The sequence below is a fragment of the Cygnus olor genome, chromosome 8 (genome assembly GCF_009769625.2).
Source record: "Cygnus olor isolate bCygOlo1 chromosome 8, bCygOlo1.pri.v2, whole genome shotgun sequence".
Taxonomy (NCBI): Eukaryota; Metazoa; Chordata; class Aves; order Anseriformes; family Anatidae; genus Cygnus; species Cygnus olor.
Window position 1 is genome coordinate 18,935,429 of NC_049176.1, and position 18,415 is coordinate 18,953,843.

At 35.7% G+C, this 18,415-nt stretch overlaps 1 protein-coding gene across 40 annotated transcripts in view; it reads right to left on the bottom strand.

Moving 5' to 3' along the window:
* The window catches only part of ADGRL2 (adhesion G protein-coupled receptor L2), a 385,925-nt gene that overhangs the window by 12,060 nt on the left and 355,450 nt on the right, over positions 1-18,415 (bottom strand). For 18 of the 40 annotated variants that reach the window (XM_040564909.1, XM_040564904.1, XM_040564905.1 and 15 more), the window contains 9 exons: positions 17,699-17,882; positions 15,448-15,570; positions 14,978-15,183; positions 13,712-13,885; positions 12,456-12,665; positions 11,219-11,439; positions 9,848-9,914; positions 2,572-2,663; positions 520-688 (listed from right to left, as the gene is read on the bottom strand). In XM_040564909.1, the coding sequence (XP_040420843.1) occupies positions 520-688; positions 2,572-2,663; positions 9,848-9,914; positions 11,219-11,439; positions 12,456-12,665; positions 13,712-13,885; positions 14,978-15,183; positions 15,448-15,570; positions 17,699-17,882 (1,446 nt within the window). Of the gene's footprint in view, positions 1-519; positions 689-1,355; positions 1,383-1,670; positions 1,716-2,571; positions 2,664-9,847; positions 9,915-11,218; positions 11,440-12,455; positions 12,666-13,711; positions 13,886-14,977; positions 15,184-15,447; positions 15,571-17,698; positions 17,883-18,415 lie in introns of all 40 variants that reach the window. The other 22 variants (XM_040564881.1, XM_040564880.1, XM_040564884.1 and 19 more) reach the window with 2 other exon arrangements.

The following is an 18,415-nucleotide window of genomic DNA, read 5'->3' on the forward strand; positions in this document are numbered from 1 at the left end:
GTAATGAACAAGCACTCATAGCATAATCCCTGCCTATCACCAGTAGCTTTATGTGGCAGCTTAATGGGATCTCAAGAGAGGTCTTCTGCCTTGATCTGAGAGAGTGTTTCCTGGCTGAGATGGGCTCATATCGTAAATGATTCTTTGTTTTCAGTGCTGCAGGCAGGATTTGTTTCATGAACACATAAAGGACTTTTGGCTATAAATTCAAAATCATGCATACCACATTACCAATGTTAAACATTTTCTATAATAATTTTGTTCCCAAAGCCTCAAGACTTTTCAAGCCTGGGTTGGAAACGCTGCATCCATTTTTAATCCAATCTAGGCCACAGAGCAGCTAAATGACTCTCAGAAGCACAAAGAGCAAGACTTGGGTTTGAATCCTAGTACCTTCCTCAAACTACTTCAAAATACTCCTCTTTTTGAAACCTTATATATTTTTCTCTATTTTTAAAGAAAAATATGTGGTCTTATTAAGGAGTTAGGTAGCACGCATTCATGTTTTCAGTAACTTACTTTCTTCTGAAGGGCACAGTGAAAGATGAAAATAAACATTCCTTGGAAAGCATTAAATACTGTGAAGAGATATGTCATCACAACTGTCCCCTCGTTGATAAACAGCAGGCCAAATGACCACGTTAGGCCAAGAAGACACAGGAGAGCAAATGCACCCAGGACCCAGGATCTGTAAAAGAAAATTAATTTTACTATCATTACTTATAAGATTGCATGTTGCCAAATCCAATATTAACATTTCAGTTCCTGCAGTTGACTTTTACTAGGTTCATATTCAAATGTAAAAATTCCTTGGGTTTAACCTTTCATCTATTAAAGAAAGAACAATTCCATTTGGTACTTTTAGTCTCCAGTGGAAACCGCAAGAGTAGATATGACCTTTTTCTTTTTCAAGAACTGCATAGGATGTCAAAAATATTTTGAAATGCAGAAGTATAGTGCAAACCCCAGCTACGCCATTGTCTTATCTGCTTTTACAAAAGAGATTGATAAATCTGGCTTAGCCACTAATCACACCATAGATTTTAAACAGTGGTGCTGCCATATGACGCCAAATAATGTAACACAAGTGCACAAAGGTTAAACAGCAGATTAAAAGCCTAGAGCCCAAATCTTTAATGCTCTGATAAACTCGGCTAAACTGAAGCTAGATGATCTAACTTCCACATGAAGAAACCCTGCTGAAATGTGGCAAAAATATGGATATTGCTTTACAGAATAGTCTAAAAAAGATTCCATCATGAATAGGTTAAGGAAAAGGAACTGTAGAGAACGGCACAGAATGGAAGGGAAAGGGAATTTAGTCAGTGAATTCCACATCTAACTAATGATCTTACTTGATAAATGGCTTATTATCTTCATAGCTAGAAAGCATTATAAGCAGAAAAGAGAAACAAAATTATTAGACAGAATTGAAACAGAAATTAATAAGAGCATTTTTAAATGTCTATAAAAATTAGTCAAAATTAGAAAATTCAAAATGCAGAGGCAAGCAATTTAAAATTATAAAGGCATATAATAGTTAAAAAATCTTTAGCAAATCAGGTATCTCAGAATTAGTTAATTAAAATTAAGGGCAATCCACAATATTGACCGAGTTTGTAAAGTTAAAAATCATGCCAGAAATTTGTTAATGTAGGGTTCTGTCTTACCCAGGTAAGTCCGTATTATAGTAGCCATCACAAACACGGTAATTACTGGTGTGGATGAGAAGACAGAAAGAGGAAAAGGAAGAAAAGAGAGAGATGCTAAAGATTAGCTCTCTCTCTCATCATGCAACATGCAATGAAGCTGATACTGACCTATCCGTAACATCTAGTTCACAATGTTAGCCTTACTGTAAATTTCCCTTTGCCATTTTCAACATTCAAAGCAAATCTCTAAGACTCTTTTGCATCCAACCCTTAGTGTTATAAAGTTGCACCATCCCTTCAGTGTTGATAACAAAAACCTTCGGTACAACGTAAAGCTATACAGGATACACTAAAAGACTATCTAAAGAATCAAGAGCTGACAAAGCCTTGCTAATTATATAACACTTGTATTACTCTGCAAAAGGGATACTACAGTACAGCACCAAGATAAAGTAAACATTTGTTAAATTAGCATGAAAACAGCAGATAATCTTCAAGTTAACAATAATAATAGAGTCAATTCTCTTGGGAGAACAGGATTACGAGAAGAAACTGCTCAGAATCCCTAAATCAAAAAGTCATTTAACAAAACAAACTTAATATAATCATATCAGTCATGCAAACAGGAACATCATTTTTGAAGTGCATTTTAAATGCAAATGAAATTACTACAGTTCTGTGGCATTTCCGTGAAACAGTTTCTTGGCACTAGTTCCAGGCTGAAATTATCTAATTTTGACCAGTGTTTGTGACATTACAGCAACAATGTGACGAAAGCAGGATTGGTTCTGTTTGCTTCTAATTGACATCTGCAGTTGCTGGGAGACAATGGCATGTGCTCCTAATGGAGAGTAGCTTTCAATCAGTTCAGCAATCAGAAAATAATCATAGTTCTCATACTTGAACACAAAGCACTTACTTAATGTTTTCCAACCTGCTAGAGTCTGGTTTCAAAGTGTTTGAGTGCTTCACCATTTTGCACAATGTGATCACCAGGAAGATAAGATTCAGCTGTCAAAACAGATAAGAATGAAATTAAACTACTTCGAGTAATAGGTTGAATAATAATGATGTTAAAAACTAAACAAAACCCCACTGTTTATTTTCAAATATGTAGAGAAACTGGGTAACTTTATCAGACAGTCTATAAAAGGTGATTGCAAATACAGATGTGGGGCAAAAATGTTTTAAGTCATTGTTTCACTTGATTTTGCCAAACTGACCCCAGCATCATGAACCAGCCATATTCAGCTAATGTCCGACACTAGTCAGAGTCCGTCTAGCTCTGTCTTCCAGCATGCTGTGTTCACTCCCTGTTCACCTCTGCCTTTTAATTCTGGCCCTGTTCTCCACCTCATTGACTTCCTCCGAGGATTACAGTTACCCTTTACTGTACTATACTAGTTGCCTTTTCACCATCCCATTCTGCTCATGGAAGATTTTTCATCTTTGCTTGCTTCTCCCTTTCTTTTTTTTTATACCCTTTTCTTCTCACAAATCCCACTCGCTCTTGAAAATAGCTAAAATATAACTGAAGAAAGAGAAAAAGTAAGAGAAAAAGAAAAAGAAACGTAAAGATGTAGCAAATGCATCAAACTTAACAGTGCCAGAGACATATCCCATGTGCGCGCCCTCCTACTGCCCTCTCTCCTTCTGTAGTCTGGATTCTGTTGAAGTGCGACTGCATGCCACTTGAAGGAAAGGACTATCCTGTCTTATTCTTGTTGTGTCATTCATATAGGGAAGATAGTGAAGGTAATTTTTTTATAGCTCCTATTGTAAAATGGCATCACAGATATCAAAGCCACTAGGTGCCTTTCTACTATCAATATCAAAGCATGTGAAGAACACAGGTAAGCCAAATAAAAGGATGCCTGCACAATATGGATTGAACAGTTGAACACAGTTAATTTGAATAGAGTATGTACTATCCTATATCACGCACACAATTCAAATAAAATCACATTTGAGAACAGTAAGAGCTATGCCCCTTCATGAAGAAAAAAATACATCCCTATCTACTAGTACAACAGTCCACTACAAATAACTAAACCAATTCACTAACAGAAGATGGAAGAATATGCTTGGACATCCTTATAACATGCATACTAGAAACGGACTATAACCCCATTCCTATAATCTTCCCTATACATCTTCAAATGGTCAATGATGGGAATCATCAAACCCAGTCCCCGATTTTGGGTAGTCTTTGATTTGAGAAAGCATCAAACTCCTCACAGTGTCTGTAATACTGGGGATATCATTTCATACCAGAAGTCTTCCTACAGCTGTGCCACAATGGTCAGAAATGTAACTGAATTCCTAGTAAAAAGAAGATCTTAACAGTATTTACTGTATATACTTAGAAGTATTTTGAAGACTCTGAGCACAGACTGTTTAATAAAACCATATATTATAGAAATAAGTCCTAATGCTATGGGCAACCAAGTTATTGCTATTGCTGTAGTCTCAAAATCAGGATGGATGCTGTGTGCCAGTTTAGAACAGTATTTACAGCACAGCTACTTGCCTAAGAAGCTACCCTGGAGTATCCTGAATTGTAGCAGCAACATCATTCTTGGATCAGAAACTCATTGGCATGGCCTAACCCGTAAATGGCTGCCTAATGAAATGAGAGGTTTATATCCTCTGATTCTGTGTAGGAGTGAAGTGACACATAAAAAAACAAAAGCTTGTATTTAGATACTAAGGTTCCTCCAGTTACATATAAGCAGGCATGGCCCTACCCCAGAGCCTAAACCAAGCTCCAGCACATTAAAAAGTTTTTATGTAGCTTCTCAGCTCTGTCTGTATGTATGTCCTTGCTGGACTAGAAAATAACTTTACATAACAGTTGCTTACTATACATTTTAATTATAACTGAGGAAACAGAGCACCAAAAACAGCTGACAGAAAATAAGACTGCTGTATCACAGTAGCTGAAGAAGCCCTCCTATGGAAAAAAAAATTAAAAAATTGTACTTTGAAGACAAAGTAACTATGACAACAGGGCGTATGATACTTGTTTCTCCATCACTGTGAAATATTGCTTGGTTTTCAGTTTCAGCAGTCAAAGACCATTGTTTGCCACTTGTTCAGATACGCAGGCATCCCTTTGCACATTGTGTCATTACCAATAGCCTATTCTGCCTGCTTACAAAAACTGTAAACAAACCTTTCTATAAATGCAGTCACTTTTGGCTCCCTCACTGCTCTTCATCTAGAAATTGATTGTTTTGGAGGAACTCTAAAGACTTTTGGGCATCCTGCCATTTTATGACACCAGACACTAAGCAGTGAGAGAAGGGAATTTGTTGGAGAGTAATGACTTGTAGAAGGAACAGCTAAATCACTTTTCTTGGTGCGAAATACGTGGGGGAAGAAGTCTGTACAAGAAGGAAACAAACTTAGTGCTTTCACATTCATTTATACTAATTTTGTATATGGAAAGCTTTTTCGGCCCTGAGCAAACTGGTCTGAGCTCAGAGTTCAGACTGTTTTGAGCAGGAGGCTGGACCACAGATCACCTGAAGTCCCTTCCAACCTGAATTATATCATGACTGATGATTGAACTGTTAGTAATCTAAGCAAATAAATTCACAGATACTTCCCCAGCTTGGCAGATGGGCCTCCATAAGCCACCTTTCTTTAAGAAGAATGTTCACTACAGACATGCAGTACTCTGGAGTAACATAAAGGCCCACATGAACAGCAAGGTGGACTTTCGAAAGCAAACTTGGGCCTATGACATTGATGACTTCCTCAAACTTCTTATAACGCAATGGGCTACTGATAGGTAGGCCTCATCCTGACAACTGGGTTGCATTTATCCCAGATGAACCAAAATATGTACCTCAACAATACTGCCCTCCTTCAACAACAACAAAAAAATACAAACACCTTGTATACACACACACTGACAGTGAACACATCTCTGTGTACGCAGCCATGGAGAATTGCACCCTTTGTAGTCTGTAAAATCTCTTTCTCTTTCACACTGCACTTCTGAAAATCAGACAATCCGTCTCTATAAGTCTGAAAATAACAATTTAAAAGTCTGGTCAGGAATCAGGATAGGATTTGAGAATTTTGCTGTAATTCTGAAGTGACAAAACACATGGCTACAGTAGGTGGAGCTATAATGTGCGATCACCTTAAAACACTGTCAAAATATTTGTACAATAGTATTTCATGGATGTTTATGTTAGTTTTTTGCTGTAATTTCTGAAATATATAACCACTATGAGAAACAGGATACTGGATTACATAGACAACTAGTTTAATCTTTACACTGATTCTGGAAATGTACGTAAAGTACAAAAAAAAAAAGTAGAATACCTCTTAAAGTACCCATTCCTGTCTATCTCTTAATATGACTACTATAATTGGATAGAATTGAGCAAAATGAAGACAAATAAATACATATTAAATAAAGTTAAAATATCACTACTTTAAAATATTAACATTGTATAATTTTTACGGTAATAATCAAATGGAACACCTTGGAAGATCGTATTTCTTTCAGATCCAACACAAACAATGCCAGTTCTGGTTTGGAAATCAGAAGGTACTCGATATGATAGATTATATAGGTAGGGATTATGTCTTTTTGTCACCCGAAACCTATATAATTTTAAGAGACTGAATGTCTCCAAGTCAAATTACCTTTTAAAAAAAGTGGATGTAATAACCTGCACAGAAGACTAATGGATTGGAATTAGTTACAGGTACAATGAATTAGGAGCCAAAGAAAGCTAGATTTTGCAAAAATTATGATAAATTTTCCCTTGTGAGCAACAGATAAATACCATTTATCAAGTGTCTACTGTAAAAAAAATATTATTTATATACATAAGCTTGCAAATACAGTCTGCTTTTAAACGTGGAGCTAGATATGTGTGCATCCATATCTATACATATAGACTTTAGTGAACATCTCAGTCAGAGTGAAAAACAGAAATGCTCTTTCCTATGCTAATGAAACAGGACATCCTATGAATTTTTGCTTAAGAGGCCTTTGGTAGCCTAATACATTGGCTCCATCTGAGAGGAGCAAACCCTAGTTGTTTTGGCTGAATTAAAGTCAAATCAACTTCATCCATTTCTTGGATGTGAATGAACACGGATCTACATATAAGTCAAAATACTCAGGCTTTTCTCACCACAAATTACAGGAGCGCACTGTTTGTTTTATAGCCATCAGCCTGCTCAATTGAATCACGTCCGCCTGAGCTTAGCAGCTTAAAATTCATTCCACACAGCCTGCAGTGCTGACATGGATATGATAAGACAGAAGAACAGAAACACCACTCTGAAGTAACCTAGCTGAACTGCACATGTTCTGACCCTTTTTGAACTCCCCGGAGCTTTTGTTACCTGGCAAATGCAGCTCTAAAACTGTTCTTGTATCTCCAGATCTTTGCTCTTAGCCATGCAGAAGCCTATTTCTCTCTGGGACTGGCAGTGAGAGAGGTGCTCTCTGAAGAAGGCTTCTAAATGAGTGTGCAAGCTGAACTCTTACTGAACTGAATTAATTATTAAAGATGCAGATGGAGCTGTCCAAATGATAAGAACAGCTCCTGACGTGTCATGATCCAAGCTTTCATTAAACCATTTCAGGCATACTAATGGTTTCCCACCGCTCATTACTTACATGCTCTTTTCTCATAGGTATAATAACCCTGGTGCCCAAAGGCATGGCAGGCTATGGAAATAGTGAAGTTGGAAGTTCCTCAGATGTACTGAGGAACTTCATACTTCCCCTCCCTTACTTCCCCATCCTTTTGCACAAACACATATACATATAGAAGTGCAACTGCTTATAAGCTCAGAGAAAATTTTGTAAATTAAAGTAGTAATCAACATTGTCAAGAAATTGTTTTAACATGTTAAAAAAGCTTACCAAAGTGAATTTCTTAGACACTACTCAGGATGCTACTGTACAAATATGGCTCTTCTTTGGTTACACTGCCCACAACATACTATTTTTCAGCCATTACACTTCTCACACTTCCTCCAGTCTCTCTTGCTTTCTCAGTTGGGACGATTAGAGGGCAAAGCAATTGCTAGAGAAGAATTACTCCCAGGAACTGTGCTGTGATTGCTACCTGCTGTTTCATATTTCTGAAGTTGGGAATACTGCTCCCAAAGGCCTTTTGCGTCTCAGCCTAAATGATTTGCTGGAGGATAATAATGTCATGGCCAGTAAATAATAGTGAACTATGTCTGTACATGGTCAATATGATTAAATGTCCTTCACCTCTATTCTCACTCTGACCTGGTTATGAGGAAGTGAAAAAGCTGTCAGCAATGCCCGAAGCTTCCCACACGAAATGCTATTTTAAAGCAAGACTGAAATAGAGGTGACTTAGCAAAATACTTGCAGTAACAATAAAATAAAAAGCTAGACACAGAAAGTGAAATTATCACCACACAATCAGACTGGAGGTAACTGAACTGCTGTGACATGAAACTTTGAACAATTTTCTAGTAATCATTACAACTGGAAGGAACAACTTTGTGTTGAAAAATATCACCTCTGATTGAAAATACAAAGGATCTCTTTCATAACTGTAGGTTTAATTTAAAAGTCGCTATTATCCTGATACTTGATTTAATTTAAATGCTTTTAGAATAAACTCCGCAAAATTGTAATGGTCTAAACTAAAATCTTGTAAAGATTTCAATGTTTCTAATTCAATTTATATATACAGATCTAAACCTATTTCTTTGAAAATATGCCAATGAACTAAAACAACAACTATGCTGAACAGTTGTATTTTCTTAAGGGGCTACTCAAGAGTTAAAACAGTTTTTGATGTAAACAGTGAGTGACACTGACCTAAATACACGTAAGCTTATTTCAATATTGAAGAGGGAATAAAGAACAATACTGAGAGGGAATAAAGAACTTATGAAAGATTGGCTGGGTACATTTTTAATTGAAATTTCCAAAATAAAAGTCCCAGTTTATCCTTACATGCAGAAGTAACCTATAAGCTAAAAACAATAAAAATAAAAATCAAATAGTATGTCTGGCATACAGATCTATAACAGTCAGAAATTTCAAAATTCTGCCTGATGAATGCCCTTCAGGGAGCAAAAGTAGTAACTTCTGTTACTTTTCACAACTCCACTACTGTATAAAGGCAGAGGTACAGGCAACTATTTAGACTTTCAGAAGCACGAAAACATCCTTATGAACTATCGGCAGTTATGGAAAAAGCTTTCTATACACCAGTCCCCAGCCCCAGCCTTCTTGAGTATTTCCTGAGCATTGCCAGGTTTAAAGATCCTGAACTACCAGATTAAAAACAAGGTGAGACAAAATGTACATTTTGTATTCATTTTCCTTCCAAATTCTTGAATTGTACAGTGTTGATATTATTAGTCTGAAATAACAGGGAGATGTTTTTTCCCTGGGTTGACAGACAACTATGCACTTTTTACGTGAAACTGCACAGTGGTGCTCAGAGAATGGACAGTGGATGTACAAAATGGACAACGGGGCACAAAGGCATTGGTGTATATATGGGTATGTGTGCATACAATGAATTTATGCAGCTGATTGCAAGAATGTGTATAAGCTTTTGGTTACATAATATTCTATTGTTTATGCTCAAACAGATGAACTTGGGTGTCTGATATACACTGCATGTAGCATAAATACATACAGAAACAGCCATTGAAAAATATGCATATGCAAATATAGATATAAGTGCTGTATAAATATAACAAGATATAAGATTCTCTTAATTATCCAACGCATTAGAATATCCTTTTGAGATAATTATATTGGATAGTTAGCAGTTAAATTCTGGAACATGTCCAATAGTAACTCAATTGAAAGCAATAATAATGGTTCCTTAAAAAAAAAAAAAAAAACGGGTTTAGTATTATTTCATTGATTTTTCATATGACTACATATGTCAATACGACCTTCAGCGTTCAAGCCATTAAGAAAAAATGACTATGCTGAAGTGCCACCATAGCTTTGACAATTAATCATTTGGTCAGCACTCTCTAAAGACTCCTAAACATTTATATAACCACTGGTCATGCTACAAATTGTTTATAAGAATTTTCGTGAAATGTCTCATGAATAAAAATGGTATTGACCGATGTTAATCATTCTTTTGATTTTCAAACTTTGCTGTAAGGCAACGTAAAAGGAAAGGAGAAAAGAAAGTTCTTACCAGAATAATAAAGGTAACAGGCCCAATGAAACTCCAGATAAAATAGTTATCTACATGGAGCCAGCAACTATATGGTAAAAAAAAAAGAGATTGAAAGGTGAACAGTCCAATGAATGAAAAGTGCAGAAATACTTCTTAATCTTACATCTTGTTGGTAAACAACAATAAACAGTACACAGTATCACTTAGTCCATGGACAATTTTTCCTAACCTGTAACTCTTCTGGTGAGTCCAGTTTAATAACACCATTGAACATCAAAATACATCATCAGAATAGCTAACGTAGAAAGAAGAAACAAAACCAAAAACTAAATGAGCTCTCTTTCCTTCCAGTTAAAAGTCACAGTGGTCACAGGTGTTGTCACTGATTACTGAGTCTAACATCAGTGAATACTTTTCACAAGTTTTCCGTGACATGTTAAGAATCTGCTTTTAACTTTGTATCATATGCAATGTGCTTACTCCTAAAGAATATGAGACAGAAATTGTTCAGATGACACATTTTTCTGAAAAACAATCTGGTATAAATGAAATGCCCCAGCTGGGAGTTGGACAGGAGAGAAAGAATTTATATGACACCAGACTAAATGACATGTAAACCTATTAGGGCTGACTTCATTTAGTTTCATTTGTTTTTCATACAGTTCCCTGATGAATCGTTCTTATTTGTCTTTCATCAATAGCAAAATCAAGCAGCTTTCTTGTAGTGAACAGTATCCTCCCATTCTGTAACTAATTTCATCAAAGGACAAAGGAAACGCTACTGGAAGGCAAGTTCATGCCTCCAGCTACTCAAATCCTCAGAAATGTTTTCTGTCTACGTTCTGTCACTTCCTATATGTATTTATTATTTTTATAAATAAAAAGCAGTGGCTAATTTTAATCCTGCTCTACTCGCCTGATAAAATGTTATCAAAGTGAACTATATGGGTTGGAATATTGTACTATCACAATTCAGGATGAAAGTTAGCTAGAGGGCCAATTGAACAAAGAGATCTAATGAAGCATTAGGTTAAAACTGGGTGGTTAAGCCTGTCAGATACTTTACACTGAGAAGAATTTTTAAGCTGAGAAGAATTTTTACTTAATACACATTTGAGGCCAAAAAGTTATTTACTTTTTCAATTTGTTTCAGGTCAATCTTTTGTGCTAAAAGAAAGACCATAATTTAGAATTGGTCTCTCTAGAGTACAAATCCGCTGAACCTAGAGAATTACAAAAGACTTGATTGTAATTTGTGCACAGCATTGCCATTCTCTTACCAATAAAACTTTCAGATGGTATTTTAGTCTGTCAGGGACCCTCTGACAGCTAATAGGCTTTAAAAAATTATTCACTTGAAAAACACTCAGGTCACTTGCAATTACTTACGCTTTCTCTGTTCCGTAGCTCTTATAGTCAATAGCTGCTGAGACACCAACTACTGTAGCAGGGAAGAGGTAGCCAGCAACGTAATAGTACTTCTTCCTAGAATATTCACTTTCAAATACTTCTACTAACATTAGATAAAGCTGCACTCCTTCTAGACACATCCAGGCAAAGGCTGCCAGGAAGAAAAAGTGTAAGAGACCTGCAAATATTGGACATGCAATCTGAAAAGAAAAAGAAAGATCGAAGTATGAACCACAAAATCTTCACATCATTACATCTCTAATCAAATAGGGTATAATAGAACAGCACATACATCTATCAGAAATCTTTCATAAATTCAGGATCATTTTCACAACCTGAAAACACATACTGAACATTTGCAAATACTAATGCATTCACAGCAGCTGCAAAAAGGAAATTAAGCCAAACAGTATGAATGCAGATATGAAAACCACACCCTTACCCTCCAATTTTCACTTATACAGTGGTTTTCAATTTTATAAACAACACTTTAATTTTGAAATTGATATGGTTTTAAGGCTTGTAGTTTAGATTATCTGAAGCATGAACAGTTGGTTCTAGATGCATAATGTAATACCTCTTATTTAAAATTATGAAGCAGCCATCAAGTCACTTTTATCTGATGTAGTTTTGGAAGTTTCTACTGTCATAACAGAAACCAGTCTGAATTCTCTCCTCTATAGCAGAATTCTGGATGAAACTCTACCAAATTATTAGATTTCAACACAATGAATTGCTTCTGAATGACAGAATTAATTTCACAAATACTGACAAAAAGCCTGCATGAATGTGCAGTGCAAAAATGAATAAATATATAAGTAAGTCTCTGTACTAATATATATATATGAAAAAATTGTCAATAGTTGTTGAGACTTATGAGAATATATAGAGAGAACATACGTATGTTACTGGTATATCAACATTTCATTTCAGCTCCTCTTTCAGAAGTTTAAACCACCTGCTTCATTAATAGCTGATGTTTCTCAATGGAAAATGAAAAGCAGTGCTGTATGTGGGAAATTAAGGCCACAGCGATATTTTTGATGAATGCAAATACTATTTATGAACATGTCTATCTTATTTTCACTTAAAGCTTTCATTTCAGACTTGCTGTGTCAGAATGCTGAAAGCTTGGCAGTGTTGTCATGTTTTAATTCCAATCTGTTTCAAACAGTCATTTGAGAGAAAAAGAACAGTACACACACAGAAGCCTTACCTTGTACTCTGTCTTATCGATGCCTATTAGGAAAATGAACTCAGCAATGAATAGGTTGATACAAAGGTTCTTGTGAATAGTGTTACGATCACTTTGTAGGCCACGGAAAAAACAGAATGTGAAGATGCAGATGGCCAGGCAAACAAGAGAGATGACAATTCCCACCCAGGTGATGACAGTGAGGAGCAATTCGTGCACTCCATCTTTGTACTAGAAATAACCAAGAATGGAGAAAATTAATATGACTCCTTATGAGCATAAACAAAAATCTATTTTCACAGGTAGCATCCAGAAAAGTTACTTGTTCATTACATGAGATGAACAAAATGTATTCAGTAATTTCTCAGTCTCAGGTCAGCTTCCCAGAAGAACAAGATTAGGAGAAGTAGAAGAGGAGCAGGTCTAAGAGCAAAAGATGATTATTTTAGCCAGATTAGATAGCATTTTCACTTTTCCTATGACTTTCTGTAAACTTGTAAGGCAAAAGTAATTGGTGACACATAACATTTTGAAAGCACCACTAGGCTCTGATGAAAAGAGAAGAACTTTCATTGGACATCCTGTAAGCGTACATGTTCTTTCCTACAAACCTGCAACTCCACAGTGGAGAAGAAAGTGATGATTTACACAACCATTAGGACAAAATGCAGAATATGTTGCATATGTAATTTGACATCTAATCTCTCATTTAGCTAAAGACAGTTCCTTCCTTCAGTTGCAGCAGAATCATTTTTGTCATCTCAATTATATTTTCCCTTCAGAATACAGTAGATTTATGAAAAGCCTCATTTCCTTGCAAATATTGCCTCCTCTAAGCCCCTTGCCATCCAGTAAATGCTTTAACTAGACAACAGAATTTCAGAGTATGAGAAGGCGTTTAAGATATCATCACCAACTCTTTGACCTTCCTGCTTTAAGAAGAGTTGGCACTTGTGCTTGTGGGAACAGCCTGCATAGCTGCCCCCCAGTAGTCTCCAACTGTAATGCAAAGTCTGTAAAATGGTTTTAAGTTGGTCGCTTACTTTAAAGTATGACTTGAAGAAGTCTCTTGTCCTTCCTTGTCTTTCTTTTTCTGTTATCTTACTTGTAACTTTATGAGTGAGAATGAAAAGTGCTATGGAAAGCATATTGTTTTGGAGCAACTAGGTAGAAGCTATAAATACTTAAGAAACTTCAGCAATTTTGTATCCTGCTGAAAATTTAAAGCTATATCTTTGAAAGTTTGTTTCCTGCTGATGGCTAGAAATATTACCTACCACAATTTCCCGATGAGCCATGAGAATTGCAAAGTTGGTTAGGTGACTGCAAGCACATGTTGTATGAGTTTTATTTGTGTCAACCAGTTTGCAGCCTTGAGTTGACCAGTATCCCATCATAGTCCTCTCTGAGTAGTTCCAGAACGAACAATTTGCATTGAAATAATTGTCAGGCTGGGAGATAAAAGGATAAAATAAAATCAGGATTTTAAACACTAAGATGGCAATAACAATTGTTTAATATGTGTAAAGGGTAATTTAGATTAAACTTTGCATGTTTCGGACAATAAAGTTTTTCATCAGCAAAATTGTGGACTATGTTATACAAGGAAGACATCTAGTTTAAAAGGGACTTTATAGTCCGAAACACTCTAAAGTGTAGTCTCAATTACTGTAGACCCAATTTTAAACAATTACAATTTCCATCTTACAATTTTATGCACCGGTGGTACATTATAGCCATTTTTGCTGTCTGTGAAATTAGGACAGCAAATTTATTCTGAAGAGATTTTTTTTTCTTCCTGTAACTGAGAATTTGAAAATATGATCTTTTTCCTTTGATTCTCACATTTGGTCAGGCCAAAGTCATGTGAACAGACATTAGGAAAAATTTAATTCTTCAGTGTCTTATCTATTTGGATAAAAAGCAATCAAAACAGATTTATAAAAAAGGGCAAAATGGGAGGAAAATCCAACCATATTTTCTCTGTCACTGTGCTATTTACTTTCCCCATGTGAGACATGAAAACAGAAAGGATCAAACAGAAGAGCAAAGAAACACATCAAATAAATTATCATTAAAAAAAATATACACAAATTTAAAGCATTAAAAAAAATATATAATACTTTATTCTTCATTAAATAAATTCATTTTAAGCAATTCCTTTGTATAGGCTTCCAGAGCTTGGTCCAAATTTGATGTAAAAATTTTAAGTGTCATTTAAATTTGCTACATCAGACAAACATGTATCTTAACAGTTGTTTTCTACCCTGCTACTAAGGTAAGAGTTAATTTTCAGTTAGAAACAAATTAGTCATTTACATTTTCACGTTGATTACTGAATTAGCTTTCATTAAGAATACACTTAAGTTCTAATAATCACTGAACCAGGCTCATTTAATTTTATGTTCATAGACTTAACTAAGCTCATGTTTCTGACCTAGACCAACATTTAAAATTCAAATGGAAAAAAGGTTATTTTTCTGCATTGCTTTTCTCTCTTGCTGATTTTATGACCTTCCTATTAATTCATTAGCATAACTCACATCAATGTGTTCCAGAGTAAAATGCACAGGATCAGTCAGGTACACCCGGCTAGACTCCTTGTTGATAGAGGCTGCAATGACGTGGGAGTTGACTGCAATTGTACTGTTCCGCCCAGCAAAGTCACTGCCCAGCTTTATGGTTGCATTTTCAGTGCTAAGAAAACGCCCCAGACTTTTGTAAATGATGAAAACCAGTTTTGCTAACCCTACAAAAGAAAACAAATCCCATCATCATGCCATAGAGAATTATACAGAAAAGCTGCAACCTGTACCCTAAGGAGTGGAAAATCAGTAAACAGAGAGGCATTTTCAGGCTACAGATTTGAAGAAAAAAGCCCAGGTACCCACTATGTTCAAGAAAAAGCCACAGAGCAGTTTTGTTGTGTTTTGTTTTGATTTTTTAACTAGGGGAGGTAATGTAGGTTTTATAAAATGTGATGGAGTTGCAGTGCTATGTGCCCAGGACTCACCATTCCTGCTGTTCTGTTTCACGGTGCTTGCAGAGAGCTGAATCGAGTTGCCTCCTTTACTGCCCTGAGGAAATTTCAAGTCCTGCACCTGGCCCTCAGTAATGAGCACTGCAACATCCAAAACTAAGCAGACCCAAGAAAAAAAAAAAGTGTTAAAAAGGAGGATGCAGAGATAGTCTTTTGGCCAGATTATAATATGCCAGATGACAATTATTTCCCCCAATCTTTATTTAGTTTTCTTACACTGCTGTTCTCATTTGCCACCAAAAAGACAGATCTGTACTGGCATGTTTCAACTACATAGAGTTAGTTTCTTTAAACTTTAATTAAACCTAGCACATACTACTAAAATGACAGTATTTTAATAGTGAAAACACGACATCAAACCTTGCTTTAATGTGTGCCACCAAAAAATCCACTTAAAATACCATGAATACACCTATTGCAGATAAACATTTATTTTGAAGCTCCTAACGACTATGCAATATCCACAGCCAGCAGATTTAGAACTTCAAGTATTGATTTAGATATAAAGAGGTTTTAAAAGTCAGCAAATAGATGCCTAAGTATACCTATGCCATGTATTTAGCTAAAGAGATATTCATATCTAAATATATATATATATATATTTCCTAAATATAATTCTGTATAAAGGTTGATAGGAAAAAAAAGTATTGGTTCTGCTAAAAAAAGTATTTAAATTGAAAATTTAGATCTCACTCAGTTTTAATTTCATATCGCAATGCATACTGGGCAGCTTTCATGGGATTATCATCAAAGAATGAATTTCCTGAGATGTGTAAATTATATGGGTCAGAGTGGTCAATTTGTTGTCAAATATCTATGTTACATTAAACTAGTTTAATTATCAGTCCATAGGTCTAAACTATGGACCTACAAAAGGAATTTAGGAGAATCATTCCTCATTCTCTAAACCATGTACAAGTAAGTGTGTTGGGAATTCAGCACTGGTCTATTCAGATTTGCATGGCATCAGTGATGCGCTACCACAATTTGACGGTAGCTTATCATAGGAAGTGATGTTCAGACAGTCTACTGAGCTCCATGGAACTGCACGTACATCCTAAGTGTGATGTCCAGCTCTACACAAAGGTGCATCTTAGAAATGTCTTAGAAAAGACCTTAGAAGGTCTTAGAAATAAAGGTCTTAGGAATGAAACACATGTATTTGGGAAAAAGATTTTTTTTTCCCACAAAACCAAAGTACATTTTTAAATATAATTTAGAGGAAATAATAATGGTTAATTTCTCAGATGATTTTCTGCAATTCTACCCTCATTCCCTCAGAAACAACTTTATAACAGGCTATAACACCCTTCCTGATCCTTTCCCAGTATCTTCCTACTCAATAAAAACTAGGCAGAATCATATTCTACAGTTACAAATGTGCAGACATTGAAACGTGAAAAGTCTCATTTCTGAGTCTATTCCAAGTCTCCATCTCGGTACCCCTCAAATTAGCAGACTTTCAGCTTCCTTGTACTTCACTGAGACTACATTCACCTCTGTAATAAGATGAAGGAATTTTAATTTTATGCATAGAGATGATTTTTGCTTCAACACATCCCGCGTACCAATATTTGCACATCTCTAATACCAAACCCCTTCATTTCTCTGTCACCACTTAAATTCCAAATTATGCTCCAACTATCTTCAGCTATTTTGCAGTCTCTGGAGCATAACTATTCTGCATTATGGGAGATGTAGTCCACTGAACACATTTTTACCTGAAGGCAGTCATGTTTAATATAAACATTTGGCCTATGTTCTGAGTGCCTAAAATATTTAACTGGAAGACTGCATTGCAAAAAGTAATTTAAATTCATTAGGAACAGATTATATATAATAGGAAAGCATTTCTGCAGCCCTACAGAAAGCAGTTACCTCAAAAAATCCATACTTTGCCATTTAAGTACTCTTCATATCCATACGTTCTGCTAATGATTTTTCAGTGGTAAATCAACTTCACAATATCAACTACTTTGCATTATACACTGTATTAATGGTACTAAAGAAGAATGCTAATTTTGTTTAAGTAAACAAGAAAAGCATTTCTCCCCTGCTCAGGAGCAAATCCTTTGCTACATAGGCAGGTAACATATAGCTTTCTAAAAATTTTGTGCAGCTCACCTTTCAAAGAGCATGTGGCAACCCAGAATATTTTTTTTCTTGTTTTTGTGTAAAGCAATGCACAGGACTTTAATTAATACTTGAAAAGAAATTCACTTACCAATATTTTCTGTGGGCATTGAGACTCTGGTTGGTTCTAAGAGATTATCAGCTAAGACAAAAGCCCCTTCTTCTAATGTATCAAGTAGCATTGTGGCTGCATGGGCTTGTTCTGAAGAATTCATGTCTTTCCAGGACTCCAGCGCTTCAGGCCTGAGCAGGTTGTCCACTGTATCAACAATTGCCTGCATTCATTAGAAAACTATCATGAGGTCTGATTGCCCTAGGCAGCTGGGGAAAATTTCCAACGTTATCTGGTGACAATTATAATACTTAACTGTCAGAATGATTTACTGTGATTTAATGGCACTATAAAACTATTTTCAAAATAAAAATATTTTCCATCCCCTTGCTGGATAAGCATTAATAGAAGTGCAGTTAGCCACCAGCATTGTGTGGTCTCTAAGTGTAAACACGCAGATTTGACTCGTCTCATGTCAAATATAAAGACAGATTTGTTAATGTGCTGAAAAAATACAAAAAATAAATGCCAGAAGTTTTGCCTGAAGCTTTCATCTTAAAGTTAATGTCAAAATATATAACTTTTATTTAAAAATACTAATGCCAAAATTGGCATTCTGCAGCTTAGGCTAAAATGGCAATAATACTCTTCTGGAAACTTAGCACAACTCATGCAGCCATTGTGCTATAAACTACTTGTCTATGACAAACTGCCTTCTTTATTACAGGAGGCATGAAATGAAGCTGACTCAGTGGA